This window comes from Malus sylvestris, chromosome 14 (assembly GCF_916048215.2).
Source record: "Malus sylvestris chromosome 14, drMalSylv7.2, whole genome shotgun sequence".
In the NCBI taxonomy this organism is placed as follows: Eukaryota; Viridiplantae; Streptophyta; class Magnoliopsida; order Rosales; family Rosaceae; genus Malus; species Malus sylvestris.
Window position 1 is genome coordinate 29,338,931 of NC_062273.1, and position 16,517 is coordinate 29,355,447.

A 16,517-nucleotide genomic window follows, 5' to 3' on the forward strand; every position below is an offset into this window, starting at 1 on the left:
CCCTGTACACCCGTGCGATGTTAGTTGTTCTTAATCACGTACACATCCATAGTTGTTACTTAAATAAGGTCTATCTGTGTAGATCGACATTAAACCTCTGCAATGTACTTTTTTTCCTTGTCGAAGCTTGCAATGTGCTTTAATGTTAATTTGCATTAATTCAACCAACATGGTCCAGATGCATTTTAAGGCAACCTTCTTCGATATCCACATACATTCATACAATACAATGGCGCTTATACAAGTCCCCCTGAAATGTAACATCAACAACTTCTTAATTAAAAAAACTAACAGTCCTCCATTTTCCAACAAAATAACAAAATCTAAACGCCTCCCAGTAACAGTACCATCATCTTACATTAATTCATGATCATATAAAGCAAATTAATTAAGCGGTTTCATAATAATTAGTTATAATTAATTCTTTAATGGAAGGAACTCAAAAAAGGAGTAAGGATGAGCACTGAAGCTAGCCGATAGCTCCGCATGATCCTTATCGCTAATGCTTAATTCATTAGTATTGGCACTGGCATTGGCATGACCGCTTCGAAGCGGAAAGAGTTGAAGGGTTTGAGATTCCTCACATCCATGATCTTGCTCAATGTTGAAACCAGTTTCTGATGCGTGGGGTGCTATACAGATGCTGAGATCATGAGACTTAATGAGCCTTTGGTCCATTGTTCTTCCTGTAGCTGCTGCCCTAGATCTGGTTGTCGTACTAGCACAAGTAGGAGGGGTGTTTATGAGGTGGGTGGGAGGGTGAGGGTGAGAAGGACAAGACAACTGCATCATCTGCCACGTGGCATTCCTTTCTACAAAGTTTCTTCTTTGCTGCAATTCTTCTTCGTCGAATTGGATCCATCCATCCGCCCTGCAGTCCGCTGCTGCCATTCTTGCTTTTGCTGCCCTTTGTATTGAAACAGATTCCTGTTGATCGATGTAAATAAACCCATTTGAAATTATATTTTTTAATACATACATTAAAGGCATAGCATGCATGCAAACTAATGTTCTGAAACCACCATTGAAGCCAAAATAAAAATAAATCAAGGTTGATATACCCTTATTTTTTAAATTCCACAATATAATACATCGGTATATTGAACAACTGAATTTATGTAGTTAGATTTTGACAATCTCATTCTAGCCGTTCAAACACTGTAGAGTTAGGGTTTTTTTTGGGGGGGGGTCATATTGTTTGGGTAGGGTTAGCATTGTCATTTTACAACCATCTTGGTGCTCATTTAGTCATTTCCATAGAATCAGTGTGGTCTGTGACATGAATAAGCAAAGCACAAGACCCCAAACCGTAGGTAAGTTTCATAACAGCAGCCCCGACAGAAAGGAAGGAAGGCAGCTTTTAGACCCTTTTCATTTCCCAACAAACAAAGCTTTTGTTATTACTAGCTTGCTTACTTACAATTATACATACAATACAAAGTGTGTACATATCTTTCTCAGCAGTTAGTACCATTATACACATATTGCTTTCAAATAATAAATAGGGGTGTGCTATCCACACACTCATTTTTACTTCTCATACACCTAATAAATATTCTATAAATAATCATATGCAAATTATTACCTAGTTCTGGTCTAATTGCATCTTAGTTACTAATCATTATAAGACTTGTTTTTAGAGGCTTTTGATTTGAGGAATTCTTAGTACATAGTAGATAAAGGAGACCATATATATAGCTACCTACCTAGTACTCTCTAATCTATATATGATGAAAAAAAGATAGATAGACAGATGAATTGATTGATTGATTGATAAAAGCAAGTTATGAAGATTGAGAGTAGTGAGGAATTGAAATAGACCTCAGCAAGAGTAGTAGTACTACAATTTGTAAAGGGTGCCCAGTTCTTGGTCTCTTCAACTTCAAACCCTGTCATACTTGCCCCTTGCAGACATAAAGAAAAACAAAAAAAATACGACTTTACAACCTGCATTTGTACATATCTTTCAATTCCCAAACCACGAAGTATATATATAAATATAAATAAATATATATATAGGGAAATGTTATTGGCACTACAAAAATCTCATTCTACACTCCTCACAAATGTATTTTTCTTTCTAAATATAGAAAGTAAGGAGTGTAAAATGAGATTTTTGGAGTGCTAATAATAATTATATATATATATATTTATATATATATACACACGAATAAATTAATTGAAAAATAACAACCCTAGTAAACAAGAAATTAAGAACAAAATGGACTGAGACTGGTATTTATTTTCACTCCCAAAATGTCATTTGCAATTCTCTCCAATGATAAATTTAAAGAAGAGATGAGTGTATAGTATGAATATTTTAGAGTGCTAATAGCATTTGAATTAACTGAAAAGGCCACGCAAAACTTTTCAATGTATAAACGACATCTCAAACTAATTAACCACTTTCTTTCTCAAAAGAGAAACAAAAACAAACATATAAAAGCAAAGCAGTGAATTTACAATAGTATAATTATTGTATGTAAGTTCGGTTACATGATTAATGATGAGTACCTAATGATTCTTCTTTCTTTTGATTATCTGCAGACGTCATTGATATTTGCAGTGGCTGGTCGTGATCTGCAGAGAGGGCAGATGATTCCATTTGACGGCGACGTTTCTGCCTTTCTCTGGCCTTGTGGTTTTGGAACCAATAGAACACATTCTTCCCCTCTATCTTTCCATATTTCCGAAGCTGAGCGGTGATGTGCTGAATCTGCTCCGCGGACGGTGTTCGAGTCCCTCGTCTGTATAATTCTTCAAGAGCCCTCAACTGCTCCGGCGTAGGGTTCCATCTTGAGCTCACTACAACCTGTGGCGTGTTGAGAAACTCCGATCTCTTGTTTTGTTCAGCCATAGCTGTATGTACATAAAAACACACGATAATTAAATACAAATTAAAAGACAGAAATAGATCAAAAAGAAAGATAAGCTAGCAAGGTAGTTTTTTTCTTTTTCTTATATAAATCAAAGAGGATTATGTGAGATTAGCTCCTCAATAACCGTCAATGTTGACCACTTCCGGTAGCAAGGTAGCTAGTTTATATATAATACCGGCGAGTTGGTGATACTGCGGAAAAAAATCGTGAGAGCCATGAATTGCTGATCGGTTTAGACAAGGAGGAGTTGTGATGGTTGAAGAAACTGTGTTGTTTACAGATGGAAGTGGCCTCGGAACGAGAGGGCGGAGCTTCCGTCCATTGAAAGAATCCGGCATGTTGAAATCGCCATGGCCACCGTCATTGTAACCCATCATCCACATTTTGGTCAAGCTAGGGTTTCTGTGTGACTGTCCCTCTCTCTCACTCTCTCCGTATGTAATGGCCTAATAAAGGGTTACAATAATAACAAGAACAAGAGGAGTAGGATTTATGAAAAGTGAGTTGTTTCCATTTGAGGTAATGTGAGTTGTCGAATATGATGGTGGTAGTGGAATTAGAAATATAGGAATGTTGTGGAAGAATGCAAGGGAGATTGGAATGGTGCAAGAGTAGTGTTGGGGGGCATGGAGAGAATAGGGAGATGGGGTTAAGATAGGGTGCTGCCTAGCTGCCTCATATAGGTATAGTAGAGCGGGTTTTATTTAGTATATGTTGATGCTCTATATTAGAGAGAGAAAGAGAGAGAGAGGGTTTTTTGGCAAATGGGTTGAGCTGAAATAGTAGTGATGTAACTTTTGAGTTTCAGACATTCAGAGATGGGGATTGATCACTAGCTATATATCACACTATTATATGGAATTCAAAAAGAGAGAAGAGTATTATGGTGTTGGTTGAATACAGAACAAGAAAGTGAGCCAAGACATGAGGTTGACTAGGCGCCCTTTGCACAATACATTATTGTTATTTTAATTTAGAATGAGAGAAGGACTCTTGAAGCATAACAACTTATATGAGTTTACTGACATTGTAGCGTTCTAGGTGATAATTTATTATTAGACTGAAATGCTATATAGTGATAAACTCATTTCATGTAAGTATATAGAGACTAGTGTGTCATTGTATGTGTTGTATGAGAGAGAGAGTCATGTGGAGAAGGACGGGAACAAAGGAAAAAAAAACAGCAGAGAGAGAGAGGGAGGAAGACAGAGAGAGAGAAGAGGGGAGCAGGAGGTCAGTAATGTGTGGAAGGAAGATGAGGGAAAGGGAAGCGTGGAATTCTGGGAGGGACATCGGGAGTAGGAACTGAAAAACGACGTGACGATCATGAGGGTATCATAAGCCTCATCACCCTTGTTTCTTTACCCCCTCTCATTTATTGTTCTCTTCACGTCTCGTGCCTTTCACACTTATTCTCAATCCGAACTGCCTGCCTGGCTTGCCTGCCCTCTCTCTCTGCCCCTTAATTAATCTCACACTCTTCTCTTGTCTATACGTATTACATATTATAAGGTCCATCATGTTGAATAACCAATAGAATCTCACGTCGAAAATCTCTAAACACAACATACAAATACAAGGAATTTAAATTTATTTTATTACACTATTGTATTGGGATATTTTTAAATAATAATCTAAGTTGATGGGCTAATTAATAAGAATGATTATCAATAGTACATAGTTGGTTCATCTTTCTAAAATCTCTAAATAAGATTAGATTATGTTGAAACTTTGACACCTTGTTGGTTCATCGTTGGTTATGTTGAATAATGTAAGAATTATACATCAGAAACCAGACACAAAAAAACATACGTGATGAGTTGTTTTACTATACGAAATGTACCAAGATATTTTGAGATAAAATCCTAATTAACTAACCTGATTATCAGTGTGATTACTAATAGTGCATCGCTTTTTTATCACTCTGAAATCTCTAACATGGAACCAGATCTTGCTTAATTAGTATGTTGACACATCCATGCTTCCACCCCACACCATATTGCATGCAACACCATTCCGCATGTCATGCCATGCTTAGATATTACTTACTTACCTGTTACCAGAGACAAACAAAATATTGCATACCTCTCTCTCTTCTGCAGATTTAATGTACGGATGTTTTACCTTGCATTCTTGTTATTTAACCTAATGTTTCACTTGCCCAACAGATTTGATCCAGTCGGCATCTACTCTCTACTGTCCAATCATCTTGCAAAATTTCAGCTGTATCTATGTGATGTGATATTGATGCATACTTATCAATTCCATATAAAACCAAATGTGTGCGTGAATAATTTGTCCTTTTGGACTGTCTGCGATATGATGTTTGTGTGTGTATACATATATATTACGGTATTATATAGAATGAGATTTGCACCTTGACATGTTACCAAAATTACTGTGTCTATCTCGTTTGGCATCTTCCTTCCATTAAATTTTTCTGGGGTCCATTTCTGCTTCCATGGGGAAAAAGAAATGCAGGCAGCTTCTCTTCCCTCATCAGTTGCAGTATTTTTCTTCAAGATATAAGCCACAGCCCTACAGCCCTTCCTGAAACCTCATTATTATATGATGGAATGACTCAATTCTCGAGTGAGTCGTATATATACTGCACCGCTCTCTGCCCCTTTTAGGGTTTCAAACCCATAATTGTTTAATTATTATTCATTTTTTTTTATCCTTTTCTTGGTTCAAACCCTAGGGCCTACCTTATATATACATGCTGCATGCATATTTGGATAGAATATGTGCACTAATTCTGAATGAAAAGGTATGTATTAACATGCTAATTATTACCAATATCCGGATGAAATTGTTGGGTGGGTCGATATTTCAGATACTTTTATTAGCTAGAATGATCTCATGAAACTCAAAATATATCACTTAACCTCTCGAATGTTCATTTTGTCTCAACCTACTCCTTCCGTTAACTTCGTTAAATAATTCATTATATCTCATGGCGTGGCAAGGTGACCCCACTATGTTAGCCATGTCATTTCCATGTATATACAAAAAATATTTTGAAAAAGTTCAATTTTTTTTTTTTTTTTTAAATAACCGCAGAAGCTCAGCCCAGCCTCCTCCGTGCCTTAACATATTGACTCTTGGTGATTAGGGCAAATGGTTAAGTATTGATCCTTTATTTTGAACATGTACAGCCAAGTTAATTGCCTACAAGCTCAAATTATTTGGCTATAGCCTTTGTTAGGCTTCCCTTCTCTAAATAAGCTTTACATGTGATGCCTTTATTCATTACCCTTCTCAACCCAAATAGGAACAATGATGGTTGCGAATTTTGTGCTTAACTGACCTTCTTTCGTTAACGTTATGCTGTATATGCAAATGAACATAACGAATGGCCTGAAACTATCTATATTACAGAAGAACATATAAGAAGAAGATGAAGGCATAGAAGGAAATGAAAGCTTGTGTTGATATCATCTGAGTTGAATAGATTACAGAAAATGAGAGAGAGTTTACAATTTATACTCACTGAACCACAATTGCTTAGTTCTCAACCCTACATCAGCTACACCAATCTCCACGATTCAATTGTAAATCAATCTATGCAATACATTTGTTATAAATACTAAGACGCTAATTACTTATTTCGTTCACTCCAAAATGGAATCTCACGACTTGAATTGTTCATTTTTAGAGTCTTTATCGAAAAGACCATCCCAGCAAAATTAGCTCAAATCAGAAATCTTTTGGACATTTGATCGTGAATATTTTTCATTATTTGCCGTAAATGTTTTGTTTATTTAGTTATTTGATTATAGTTATATGACTAAATAATTTTAATTTTTTTTTTCACAACAAAATAAAATCCGGTTTGAGTGAATTTTTGTTGATATTAACTTCTAGTAAGAACTTAAAAAATAAACTGTTTGGATTTTGAGATACATTTTTCAGTGATCCCAATCCGGTTACTCGGGCAAGTTACAAAGAGCAATAGTTTTCTTTTTCTTTTTTTTTTGGTAAAATACATTAAATATAATTGTCATAATGAAAGATAGTTATTATTGAAACTTTAACATACATACATCCGAGTGATATATATTAAATATAACTTTTTGCCACTTAATACTACAATCTATTGATGTTCATTTTCACTCATAAGTAACTCATAAGTAAGAGATCTCATATTCGATTCTCGTCAAAAGAAAATTTGAATCACATTATTATGGCTAGCCTATTGTGAGACTTAGGTCATCCACATTAATGTAGATACTATCGTTTGTAAAAATAAATTAAAAAAAAAAAAACCAGTTTTTGCACCAAAAAAAAAAAGATAAAGAAAGAGATGAAGGACAAAGAGCCTGACCCAATAAGTACTTTGGGCAATAATGGGGTTACTTTGCAAGAGGCCCATTTGGTCAACATCTGATGAAACCCAAACCCAAGTGCTGATTAAGTCAAAGTCAACATCAAATGTATAAGTATAAGGAAAATGTAACAACAGAAACGCCATTGTGGGACTTTAGCCTCCTCCTAGTAAGTGACGATGTGATGGCAAACATGAGCAATTATCTACAAAGAAAAGCATATACCTTCTAAAAGTAAGAACAATTAGATTAGTAGTATATATTTTCACTAGTTAGAGGAGATTTCAAATTCGATTCACATGAACAACGACATGTCGAAAAATAATATGTATTTATGATGAGTTTAATATGTACTTGTAACTATACTCAAAAGCAGATGCATAATGAGATCAAGGTGGCCCCAGAACTATCCGGAGTCTGAAAAATATACTTGAGAAGGTCTTCTAAAGACCCTCCTAATATTTTGTACATGTCACTTTTGATGTCATACCTGCTAGGTATATCTAAACAGGTTGCGTCGACAACACTCGATAATTTCGCTCCATGTTACTCATCAGATTGTTTTGACATATATCAATATCTATTGATATGTACGCAACATGATTTGACTGACGACAACAAGCCCACTAAGTCTTGGATCCGCCACTTACTAGACTTATTGTGGTGTCGTAATCTTTCTGATATTATGAGTGCATTGTAAAATACTTAATAAAAAACTTAGAAGATAATATATAAATAAAAACATGGCCCTGTTAAGCCGGCGATACTGATTGAAACATCCACAGATGGCAACACTATTGACGTCCCATAACTAACTAACTACCCCCACTACCTATCGCCGGACGGACACTCCTCAACCATCCAGATCAAACTCCCAACTTCCATATCAGTTATCACCCATATCCTCACCGTTAGATCATCCTCCCTCCCTCTTTATAAGTAACTACCCCTACCCTTCCCTCCAAAAATAACCCTTCCCTTCAAGGAAACAGAGTCGCGGGCAGTTTTATACGTATTTATCTTACGCATCTTCCCCGTTTTACCCCCTACACATCGGCGAAAATGAGAGAGATTCTGCACATCCAGGGAGGGCAATGTGGGAACCAAATAGGATCAAAGTTCTGGGAGGTTGTGTGCGACGAGCACGGCATAGACCCCACCGGGCAGTACACCGGTAACACTGACATTCAGTTGGAGAGGGTCAATGTTTATTACAACGAGGCCAGCGGCGGCCGTTACGTGCCTCGCGCGGTGCTCATGGACCTCGAGCCAGGCACCATGGACAGCATTCGCGCTGGGCCTTACGGCCAGATTTTCCGGCCAGATAACTTTGTTTTTGGACAGTCCGGGGCCGGAAACAATTGGGCTAAAGGTCATTACACGGAAGGCGCTGAGCTTATTGATTCGGTGCTCGATGTTGTTAGGAAAGAGGCTGAGAGCTGTGACTGCTTGCAAGGTAACGTTTATATATATATAGGTTACTTATCTATTTTCATTCATTGATCACACAAAAAATTTGTATGATTTGATTTATCTAATTTTATTTGTTTTGTGCTGATTAATTTGCATGGTTCACGTATGATTAATTTTTAAAAGGACGTATGATTAATTAGATCTGATTGTGATCTAATTATATAATTCTGCAAATTGTGTTCTAATTCAAAAGGACGTTTGTTATTAAAGAACTGTCACCATGTATTGATAATGAGTAGATACAATCGTCGTCAAGATTATTAATGATATATTTTGTATAATCTTGACTGCACGTCGTTTAATTCCAGAATTTTTTTTATTTAACGTAAAGTCCGACACGAGCGATATTCTTGTTGGGGGAGAAATTTGAACTTGGTGCATAGGTTCGAATTCGGTTGGATAGGGGAGCACATCACGTCTACAAATTTTTGTAATCTTTAGATGAAAGAACATCTCATTTTTTGCACGGTTAGATTTTAAACTTTTTACCGCATATAATATGGTACAAAATTCAAATTCAATCTTTCTATATAATTTTCAACCTTAGTTTTTCAGATGCTTTAATATCCAGATGAGTTATTTAGATGTCACTCATATTTTAGGTCTTACCTTGATGCAGGATTTCAAGTATGTCACTCACTTGGAGGCGGAACCGGCTCCGGAATGGGAACTCTGCTCATTTCAAAGATCAGAGAAGAATTCCCAGATCGAATGATGCTCACCTTCTCTGTCTTTCCATCTCCGAAGGTTTCAGACACTGTTGTAGAGCCTTACAATGCCACACTTTCCGTTCACCAACTGGTCGAGAATGGCGATGAGTGTATGGTCCTCGACAATGAAGCCCTCTATGATATCTGCTTTAGGACTCTCAAGCTCACCACCCCAAGCTGTAAGTTGAATCCACATATGAAACTCAGCATTGCATTTTATCCTCATTAATTCTGAAGCGTAAAATGTTGATCGACTTAATCCTGATGCCGAAAAATATGTTTTGACCTCAAACGGAATACTAGTTCCTAAACACTGAAATGTACTTTTTGTGTGTGTTCCAGTTGGGGATCTGAATCATCTGATTTCGGGAACTATGAGCGGAGTTACTTGTTGCCTACGCTTCCCTGGACAATTGAACTCAGATCTGCGAAAGCTAGCCGTGAACTTAATCCCATTCCCACGACTACACTTCTTCATGGTGGGATTTGCGCCTCTGACATCTCGAGGATCGCAGCAGTACTGTGCATTGTCTGTCCCCGAACTGACACAACAAATGTGGGATGCCAAAAACATGATGTGCGCAGCTGATCCGCGCCACGGACGTTACCTCACAGCATCAGCGATGTTTCGAGGTAAAATGAGCACAAAAGAAGTAGACGAACAGATGATGAATGTGCAGAACAAGAACTCCTCCTACTTCGTTGAATGGATTCCGAACAATGTGAAATCCAGCGTTTGTGACATTCCGCCGCAAGGTCTTATCATGTCTTCGACATTCATTGGGAATTCGACTTCTATACAAGAGATGTTCCGAAGAGTAAGCGAGCAGTTCACGGCGATGTTTAGGAGGAAGGCCTTCTTGCACTGGTATACCGGAGAAGGAATGGATGAGATGGAGTTTACGGAAGCGGAGAGCAACATGAACGATCTTGTTGCGGAATACCAACAGTACCAAGATGCCACGATTGATGAAGATGGCGATTACGTCGAAGAGGAAGAAGGGATGGGAGGTGGAGAAGAACACTGAAGGTGTTCGATTTGATGAGTCTGCTGTTTCGTGTGATCCAAGCAATAATTAAGTGATTTTGAATATGTTCATTTCGCAAACTATTATCTTTGAATACCGCGATATTGTGTTTGTATGGGAATTTTAGTAAATTTAGTTTTCCTTCATATGTTAAGCCCTTGCTTGTAACAACCTATATTTGCTTATAGGATGAAATTACTACATGTGGATCACCTTGAAAATATATCATGCATATATGTATATGATTAGATGTACCAAGCATTTTTTTTTAATTAGCCCTAAATCTTTACGAGAACGACTTGGGAAAAAGAAATACTACTAGACAATAAGGTAGTTGGTATTCCTTAACATGACTCTTGAAATATATCTTTGTTATTTTATTAAAAGAGGGAAATTGTATCCGGATAAAAAAGACAGACACACTAATATAGCCAACTGACTTGACTGACACCTTCTTTATGCTTTCCCATCTTGACTTGAGAAATGTTCACATGGAAAATGAATTGTAGCAAAGGAACATAATAATTTGGTTTCACAAACATGAAGACTTAGTTTGGATAATAATTTGCTTGATGGCATGAAAAATAGTTTGCTTGATGGCATGGTTGGAACAAGCAACCATACCTAGTCGTACTTGGTTCGGATTCCTCATGTCTGCTCTCCGGGTTGCTATGCTCGCAGTGGGTCACCTCTGAATGTAAGCGTGACACCTTTAAGTTCTTGGTGCTAATGTTTCAAAGAAAAGCTGAGTTCATGTAATGAAGCGTGTTACAGACTATTCATAGTACTACCCTTTTCTCAGGTTGGAGATCTTTTGAACTTCTTGAGTGCAATATTTTTCGAAATTCATATGCTTCGAACTGAACATATTTCTGGAAGCACAAAGAAACAAAACTTCTTTGCAATTCTGGGATATGATGTTTGTGTCGTTGCTCTCTTATCCAAAATTTGGGTTTTCATCGGAGGGTGTTGGATGGTACCGACTATTCCAACCAATCACCATGGACATGGACAGAGCTATGGGACTGGATTGTTGCATTTCAATGGATACCTGCAATTTATACCCGTGCATTTTCAACCGGATTATGCTTACGGATTGAGGTAGGGTTCCTTGCTTCACACTACTATTGTTTCATATTAGTACTCATGTCGTGACTTACTGGTGCAGATTTTTAGGTCCTCACCCCCGAAAGAATTTACAGAAGATGGTAAAGAGAAAGGTGATCTCCAACGAGTTCCAGTCGAGCATAAATTACAAAACGGTCTCTACTTCACCGGTTGTTGTGAGATCTGAAACAAATGTCACAGATTACTTCAAGTGATGTCTCCTAATTCTTTCTCCATATGTATGTAAGTACAAGTTTGAAAGTAGCCAACAGATAATGTATAGAGAAAAACTTATCAACGATTCTTACCATAACAACTGAAAAAATACAACTCCAATTCCGTTGCATAGCGGCTAAAGTCCAAAGACATCACACTACAACTTTATTGAGTTGAAATAGGATCGTTCTACAGACTAGCAACTAGAAATATTAAATCACGAGCAACGTCGTTTAAAATACATAAGTCTAATAATAAAACACGGGATATGAAGATTATCAGAAGGATCAATTCTTCTTGGCAATGAACAGGCCCCACTTCTGCTCGCCGGAATCAACCCTGATCAGTTTTGCCTTCCATCCACCGATGATGTCATCATAATCCTCCTGTTCATATTTGCAATCACAAAGAATCAGAAGAATGAATGGAGAAATATTTGATATGTTAATTGGGAAAACATGGAAATGAGGAAGACAATCACCTGAGAAAAGTCCTGGACGAATGAATCCTTATCCTTCTCAACGGCATCCAGTTCCCGCTCCAGAACTGCTTTGAACTGATCAGTACGATCCTCAGCAATGACCTCATCAAAACCAGCGTCCTTGAGCATCTGAGGACGGTATGAATGTACAAGTATTATTTTATATCAAGGAATTATGGATGAATGATTTTGAAAGACGTGCTGGTAAAAGAAATCAGATGCCAAATTTCAAAGCATACCTGACCATAAGCTTTTACATCATGGAGATCGTATCCCCTTTGCTTAATATACTCAGCAAAGTTTTCAGATGGAGTTCCAACACACCTACAGTAATCACTGATGAGAACTTTACCGCCTGGCTTCAACCACTCGTAGAAGGATCGGAATAATGCAGGCTTGTCCTGTAAATTTTTCAAAGTGTCATCAGGTCGTAAATGGAAGTTTAGCGAAACTTGAAAAATTAATATGAAGTTGCTGAAAGAGCATGACTCCCACAGATAAATGACAAGGGCGCACTTACTTGAATGTGTAAAATGGTGTCGCGGCTGTATATCACATCAAAGGTATTGTCAGGATAAGTCTTTTTTGTGCAATCAGCAACTTCAAACTCGACAGCGCATTTGAGTCCAATGGATTGTTCGAGAGCAAAAGAAATCATATTCACAGAGAGGTCAATGCCAATAACCTCAACATCAAAGTTTGAGGCCATATAGAAGTCACCTCCCCCGATGCCACAGCCTACATCAAGAACTTTCTGGCCAGGCTTCAGATCCAACTTTGCCACAAATTCTTTCGTAGTCTCTGCTCAAAAGAGACGGGTTCACTCATATCAGGCATCTTAGGACAATCAATCAGAAAACCAAAGATAAATAATCAGCCAACAGGTATTACCGATCCCTCCTGTGCTCACGAAACCTCGCCCAAAGACACGCTCATATCGTAGTATGCCATTATTTTTGTACTGAACATTATCCAAGAACTGCTGGAACCCTCTATCATTTTCTGAAGGGACTTTCTGCCATAACCAGCAGATCTGTAGCAACCAATAATGTTGTCAGTCAGCCAGCCAGTTGAACTATAAGAAAGGAAAACTGCTGAAGAAACTTGTACTAGTTTTATACCTGATTTTGATTCTTTTTGTTCCGAACATAAGCTCCAATACATTTGCAACTAACAAGAGAGAGTTCAAAGAAATTCCCTGAATCATCTGGCATGTGGCATTCTTTGAAAACCTGCAGTACAAAGTAACTCATATATAATTGTCTGCTAAATTATTACTTTGCATACAAGCATAAAATGACAGAACTATATACTTTTGATACAATGCCATTAGTCATGGGAAACTTCAGTAGGTGTATGTTCATGACTTTCACTTTATATCAGATTTAGTTTATAGGAAAGAGGCGGAATTAGAACATACATCTTAACGTGAACGCATATTACTAAAATTGAATAATTTCGACAAACTACAATGAACTGAGACCGATGATAATCACTTCATGATTTAGTAAACAAAATTGAGCATTTCCATAACACATCTTAAAAAAAGTAGTGAGAAGGCAAACCTTGGTATAAAATCTGGGTTCCCTGTAATGGGTTGGGTTGGATTTTCGTTTAGAGTCTCCAGATTGGTGGAAACAAGACTCTCGGAAAAAGATGTATCCGCCGACCTTCAACCATCCCATCATCCTTTCCACCAACTTCTCTACCTGCAGTGTCGAAACATTTCGATTAGATTTCAGAACAAAATGACAACGAAGTAACCTCTACCATAATCCTTAAGACACATAGAATAGAACCAGTGCAAATTACCTCCTTATCTGACAGATACATAAGAAGCCAATTTGAGAATATCAAATCCACTGATCCTTCAGAAATCTTCAGATCAGGCGATGTCACATCAGCGCACATGAACTTGATGTTCTTATGGTGTCCATTAATGCTCTCATTCTGGAAAGTAGCATGTCAAGGATTCAATGTTTATCAAAAAACAGATAGAAGTCTCACTTTCAGTGTGAGATGAGAACCGAAACATTGATCACAGCATCACCTTCTTTATCACACTGTCAATGAAGTCCAATGCGACAAGCTGACCGGCCTTTTCAGCTAATTCACCAGTGAAACGACCGATCCCAGCTCCGAGTTCTACAACCGATTGACCCTCATAGGGAGGGAGCATAGAAAGCACCTGATAATATCCAGTTAAGTCAAGCCTCGAAAATGCGATAGTGACTACGTGAAAACATCATCTCAGCACACACCAAAAAAAAAAAAAGCGAAAAACTGTGCAGATATCCCATAAAAAAATCAATGCTGCTTACAAAACATGAAACATGAAAAATGAAACATCAAACATAAAATTGTTCGGAATGTCAATACTTGGTCACCCAAATTCTCGAAAGTTCGTTTCTTCTTTTTACTGGTCCGGAAAGGAATAAACTTTGGAGCTTCTTGTTTAAAAAGAAAAGTGTGGTGGTCAAATGAATTAAAGATCTTAAGTCCATAACTACAATTTTCTTCTCATTTAGCTTCTGCATTGTAACAATGGGGTCTGATTCATTCGGATTTCGTAACGTTTCGTGTCTCGAATAATCAGGGCTCTGTTAAATTCATCAAAAGAGTTCTTTCTCAAATCAGTCTTTCGGTCCGAAAATCAACTCCGATTTCACCATAAGTTTCGAATTTTTCAATTAATAGTTCCAAAGTCCAAATTTTTTTGTAAATGTCATTACTTCACCAATTCATCAGCATTGTCGTTTTTTTATATACTTACTTTTTTTTTAATTTTTTTTAATTTTTTTTTATAACTATACAGACATATATCGATATAGATATAGGTATAGACATAGATATAGATATACATATAGGTATAGATAGATATAGATATACCTCAGGTCGTTCTTCCTTGTCGAGATCAGAGGCCTTGGAGTCGAGCATCATGGCCTCAACCGTCAAATCGGCGGAGTGCTCCACCCAGTAGTTCTTCTGCACCTCCCGTTCTTCACCTACAATAACAATTCGAAACTCAGAGGTCCGAATCGAACACATATATAACTAACCTCACAATTAATCAAAAACAACGAAAATGCGACCGTCACAGACTCATACCATTAGCAGAAGCAGCCATTGTTGACGGTGATCGAGAAAGCTGAGAATTGGAATCCAAACTCGAACGAGAGTGAGTGAAATGAGGAGGAGAAGAAGAAGATGGGGACTAAGATCCCTCAACTGCAATGCGTGATCTCGAAAAGCTCCTGGATCTTCGGTTGTTCGCTCTGCCTCTCTGCCGCATGTATATTGGCGTATATCGAGAGAGAGAGAAATGGGAAGAAGGAATCAGGAGTGTGAGAGTTTGTTTCAGTCGGAGCTGCAATTTATAGCAAAACATGGAGCGTGGGCATTTTGGTAACTTAATGTATTTGTTTTGATAGTTTTGGGTATGAATTTACCACTCGATGGAGAAATTGACGGGAATACGGATGGTACATCACGTGTTTTTATGTAAGTGTTGGAAAATTTTATTTTTTAAGTTATTAACTTTTTAACACACAAATCCTATCATTTATATAATGACATGTGGTGTACAATCTCGTGTGTCGATCACATTGAAAAATCTCTCCACTCAGATGAAGGGCATGACTCACGAGTCAGCCGTTCGTTTTCAGCGATCCCACAATGAATCAGTGGCACTCGAAAGCAAGCGAAGTTGCGACCAACCGGTGGCAATATCTGTTTTTTACTTCACATCTCCAATCTTTTGACGCCACGTGTCATTATATAAATGTAGATGTGTTAATAACATTATCCTTAATTTTTCCTTTTGTTATATTGGAGAGACTCCAAAAGAAAAATTATGATTTAATTCTTTTAGGCTTAGTGAATTTTCACTTTAGTTCATATCGTTTTGGTTGTAATGGTTTAATTTTGTTAACTTTTTAAATATGTAACCATAAATTGGATTTTTTGTTAAGTATGTTAGAATAGTGTGTTTTCTCATCAACACCAAATTCAAATCCCCCCCCCTTCTCAAAATTATATTAAACAAATCGTGCTTTTGCTCGGACAATAATTTGTATTAACATTCTGGTTCGTTGCTTTGTTAATCAAATTATGATCATAACGTAATATTGGAATTTAAATTTATTAATTGAAATCGTTCATTTTCATAATCATCATTTAAAAATATCATCACCACAAAAACAAAACAAAAAAAAAATAAAAAAATTATTTAGCCATAATGTATTGATTTTTAATAAAAAGCATTATATTTTGGGTAAATTACATTTTACCCCCTC

At 37.2% G+C, this 16,517-nt stretch overlaps 3 protein-coding genes across 3 annotated transcripts; 1 reads left to right on the plus strand and 2 right to left on the minus strand.

Annotated features, from left to right (window-relative positions):
- Positions 1 to 183: 183 nt before the first annotated feature.
- On the minus strand, positions 184 to 3,795 carry LOC126598791 (WUSCHEL-related homeobox 1-like). The gene is made up of 4 exons (XM_050265150.1): positions 3,055 to 3,795; positions 2,515 to 2,859; positions 1,822 to 1,904; positions 184 to 927 (listed from the first exon to the last, which is right to left on the minus strand). Exons 1-4 carry the CDS (start codon positions 3,260 to 3,262, stop codon positions 418 to 420), a joined length of 1,146 nt encoding a protein of 381 aa, XP_050121107.1. The 5' UTR covers positions 3,263 to 3,795; the 3' UTR covers positions 184 to 417.
- A 4,366-nt stretch (positions 3,796 to 8,161) lies between these two features.
- Positions 8,162 to 10,690, plus strand: LOC126598790 (tubulin beta chain-like). The gene is made up of 3 exons (XM_050265149.1): positions 8,162 to 8,663; positions 9,300 to 9,569; positions 9,733 to 10,690. The coding sequence occupies exons 1-3, from the start codon at positions 8,270 to 8,272 to the stop codon at positions 10,416 to 10,418; spliced, it is 1,350 nt and encodes a 449-aa protein (XP_050121106.1). The 5' UTR covers positions 8,162 to 8,269; the 3' UTR covers positions 10,419 to 10,690.
- Positions 10,691 to 11,842: 1,152 nt separating this feature from the next.
- Positions 11,843 to 15,565, minus strand: LOC126598789 (phosphoethanolamine N-methyltransferase 1). Its single transcript, XM_050265148.1, has 11 exons — positions 15,331 to 15,565; positions 15,112 to 15,227; positions 14,273 to 14,410; positions 14,035 to 14,172; positions 13,788 to 13,931; positions 13,344 to 13,454; positions 13,114 to 13,255; positions 12,743 to 13,023; positions 12,462 to 12,623; positions 12,223 to 12,351; positions 11,843 to 12,127 (listed from the first exon to the last, which is right to left on the minus strand). The coding sequence occupies exons 1-11, from the start codon at positions 15,347 to 15,349 to the stop codon at positions 12,029 to 12,031; spliced, it is 1,479 nt and encodes a 492-aa protein (XP_050121105.1). The 5' UTR covers positions 15,350 to 15,565; the 3' UTR covers positions 11,843 to 12,028.
- Between the last annotated feature and the right edge of the window lie 952 nt (positions 15,566 to 16,517).

What these genes read in the sequence shown, in the direction of transcription:
- LOC126598791 (XM_050265150.1), bottom strand. Translation starts at nt 3,262, where the DNA reads ATGTGGATGATGGGTTACAATGACGGTGGCCATGGCGATTTCAACATG. An exon ending in GCAGTATCACCAACTCGCCG is followed by an intron (nt 2,860 to 3,054) that starts GTATTATATATA and finishes ATGTACATACAG; the next exon opens with CTATGGCTGAACAAAACAAG. An exon ending in GTACTACTACTCTTGCTGAG is followed by an intron (nt 928 to 1,821) that starts GTCTATTTCAAT and finishes ATCGATCAACAG; the next exon opens with GAATCTGTTTCAATACAAAG.
- LOC126598790 (XM_050265149.1), top strand. Translation starts at nt 8,270, where the DNA reads ATGAGAGAGATTCTGCACATCCAGGGAGGGCAATGTGGGAACCAAATA. An exon ending in GAGCTGTGACTGCTTGCAAG is followed by an intron (nt 8,664 to 9,299) that starts GTAACGTTTATA and finishes ACCTTGATGCAG; the next exon opens with GATTTCAAGTATGTCACTCA. An exon ending in CAAGCTCACCACCCCAAGCT is followed by an intron (nt 9,570 to 9,732) that starts GTAAGTTGAATC and finishes TGTGTGTTCCAG; the next exon opens with TTGGGGATCTGAATCATCTG.
- LOC126598789 (XM_050265148.1), bottom strand. An exon ending in TTGACAGTGTGATAAAGAAG is followed by an intron (nt 14,173 to 14,272) that starts GTGATGCTGTGA and finishes GCTACTTTCCAG; the next exon opens with AATGAGAGCATTAATGGACA. An exon ending in TGTATCTGTCAGATAAGGAG is followed by an intron (nt 13,932 to 14,034) that starts GTAATTTGCACT and finishes TCGACACTGCAG; the next exon opens with GTAGAGAAGTTGGTGGAAAG.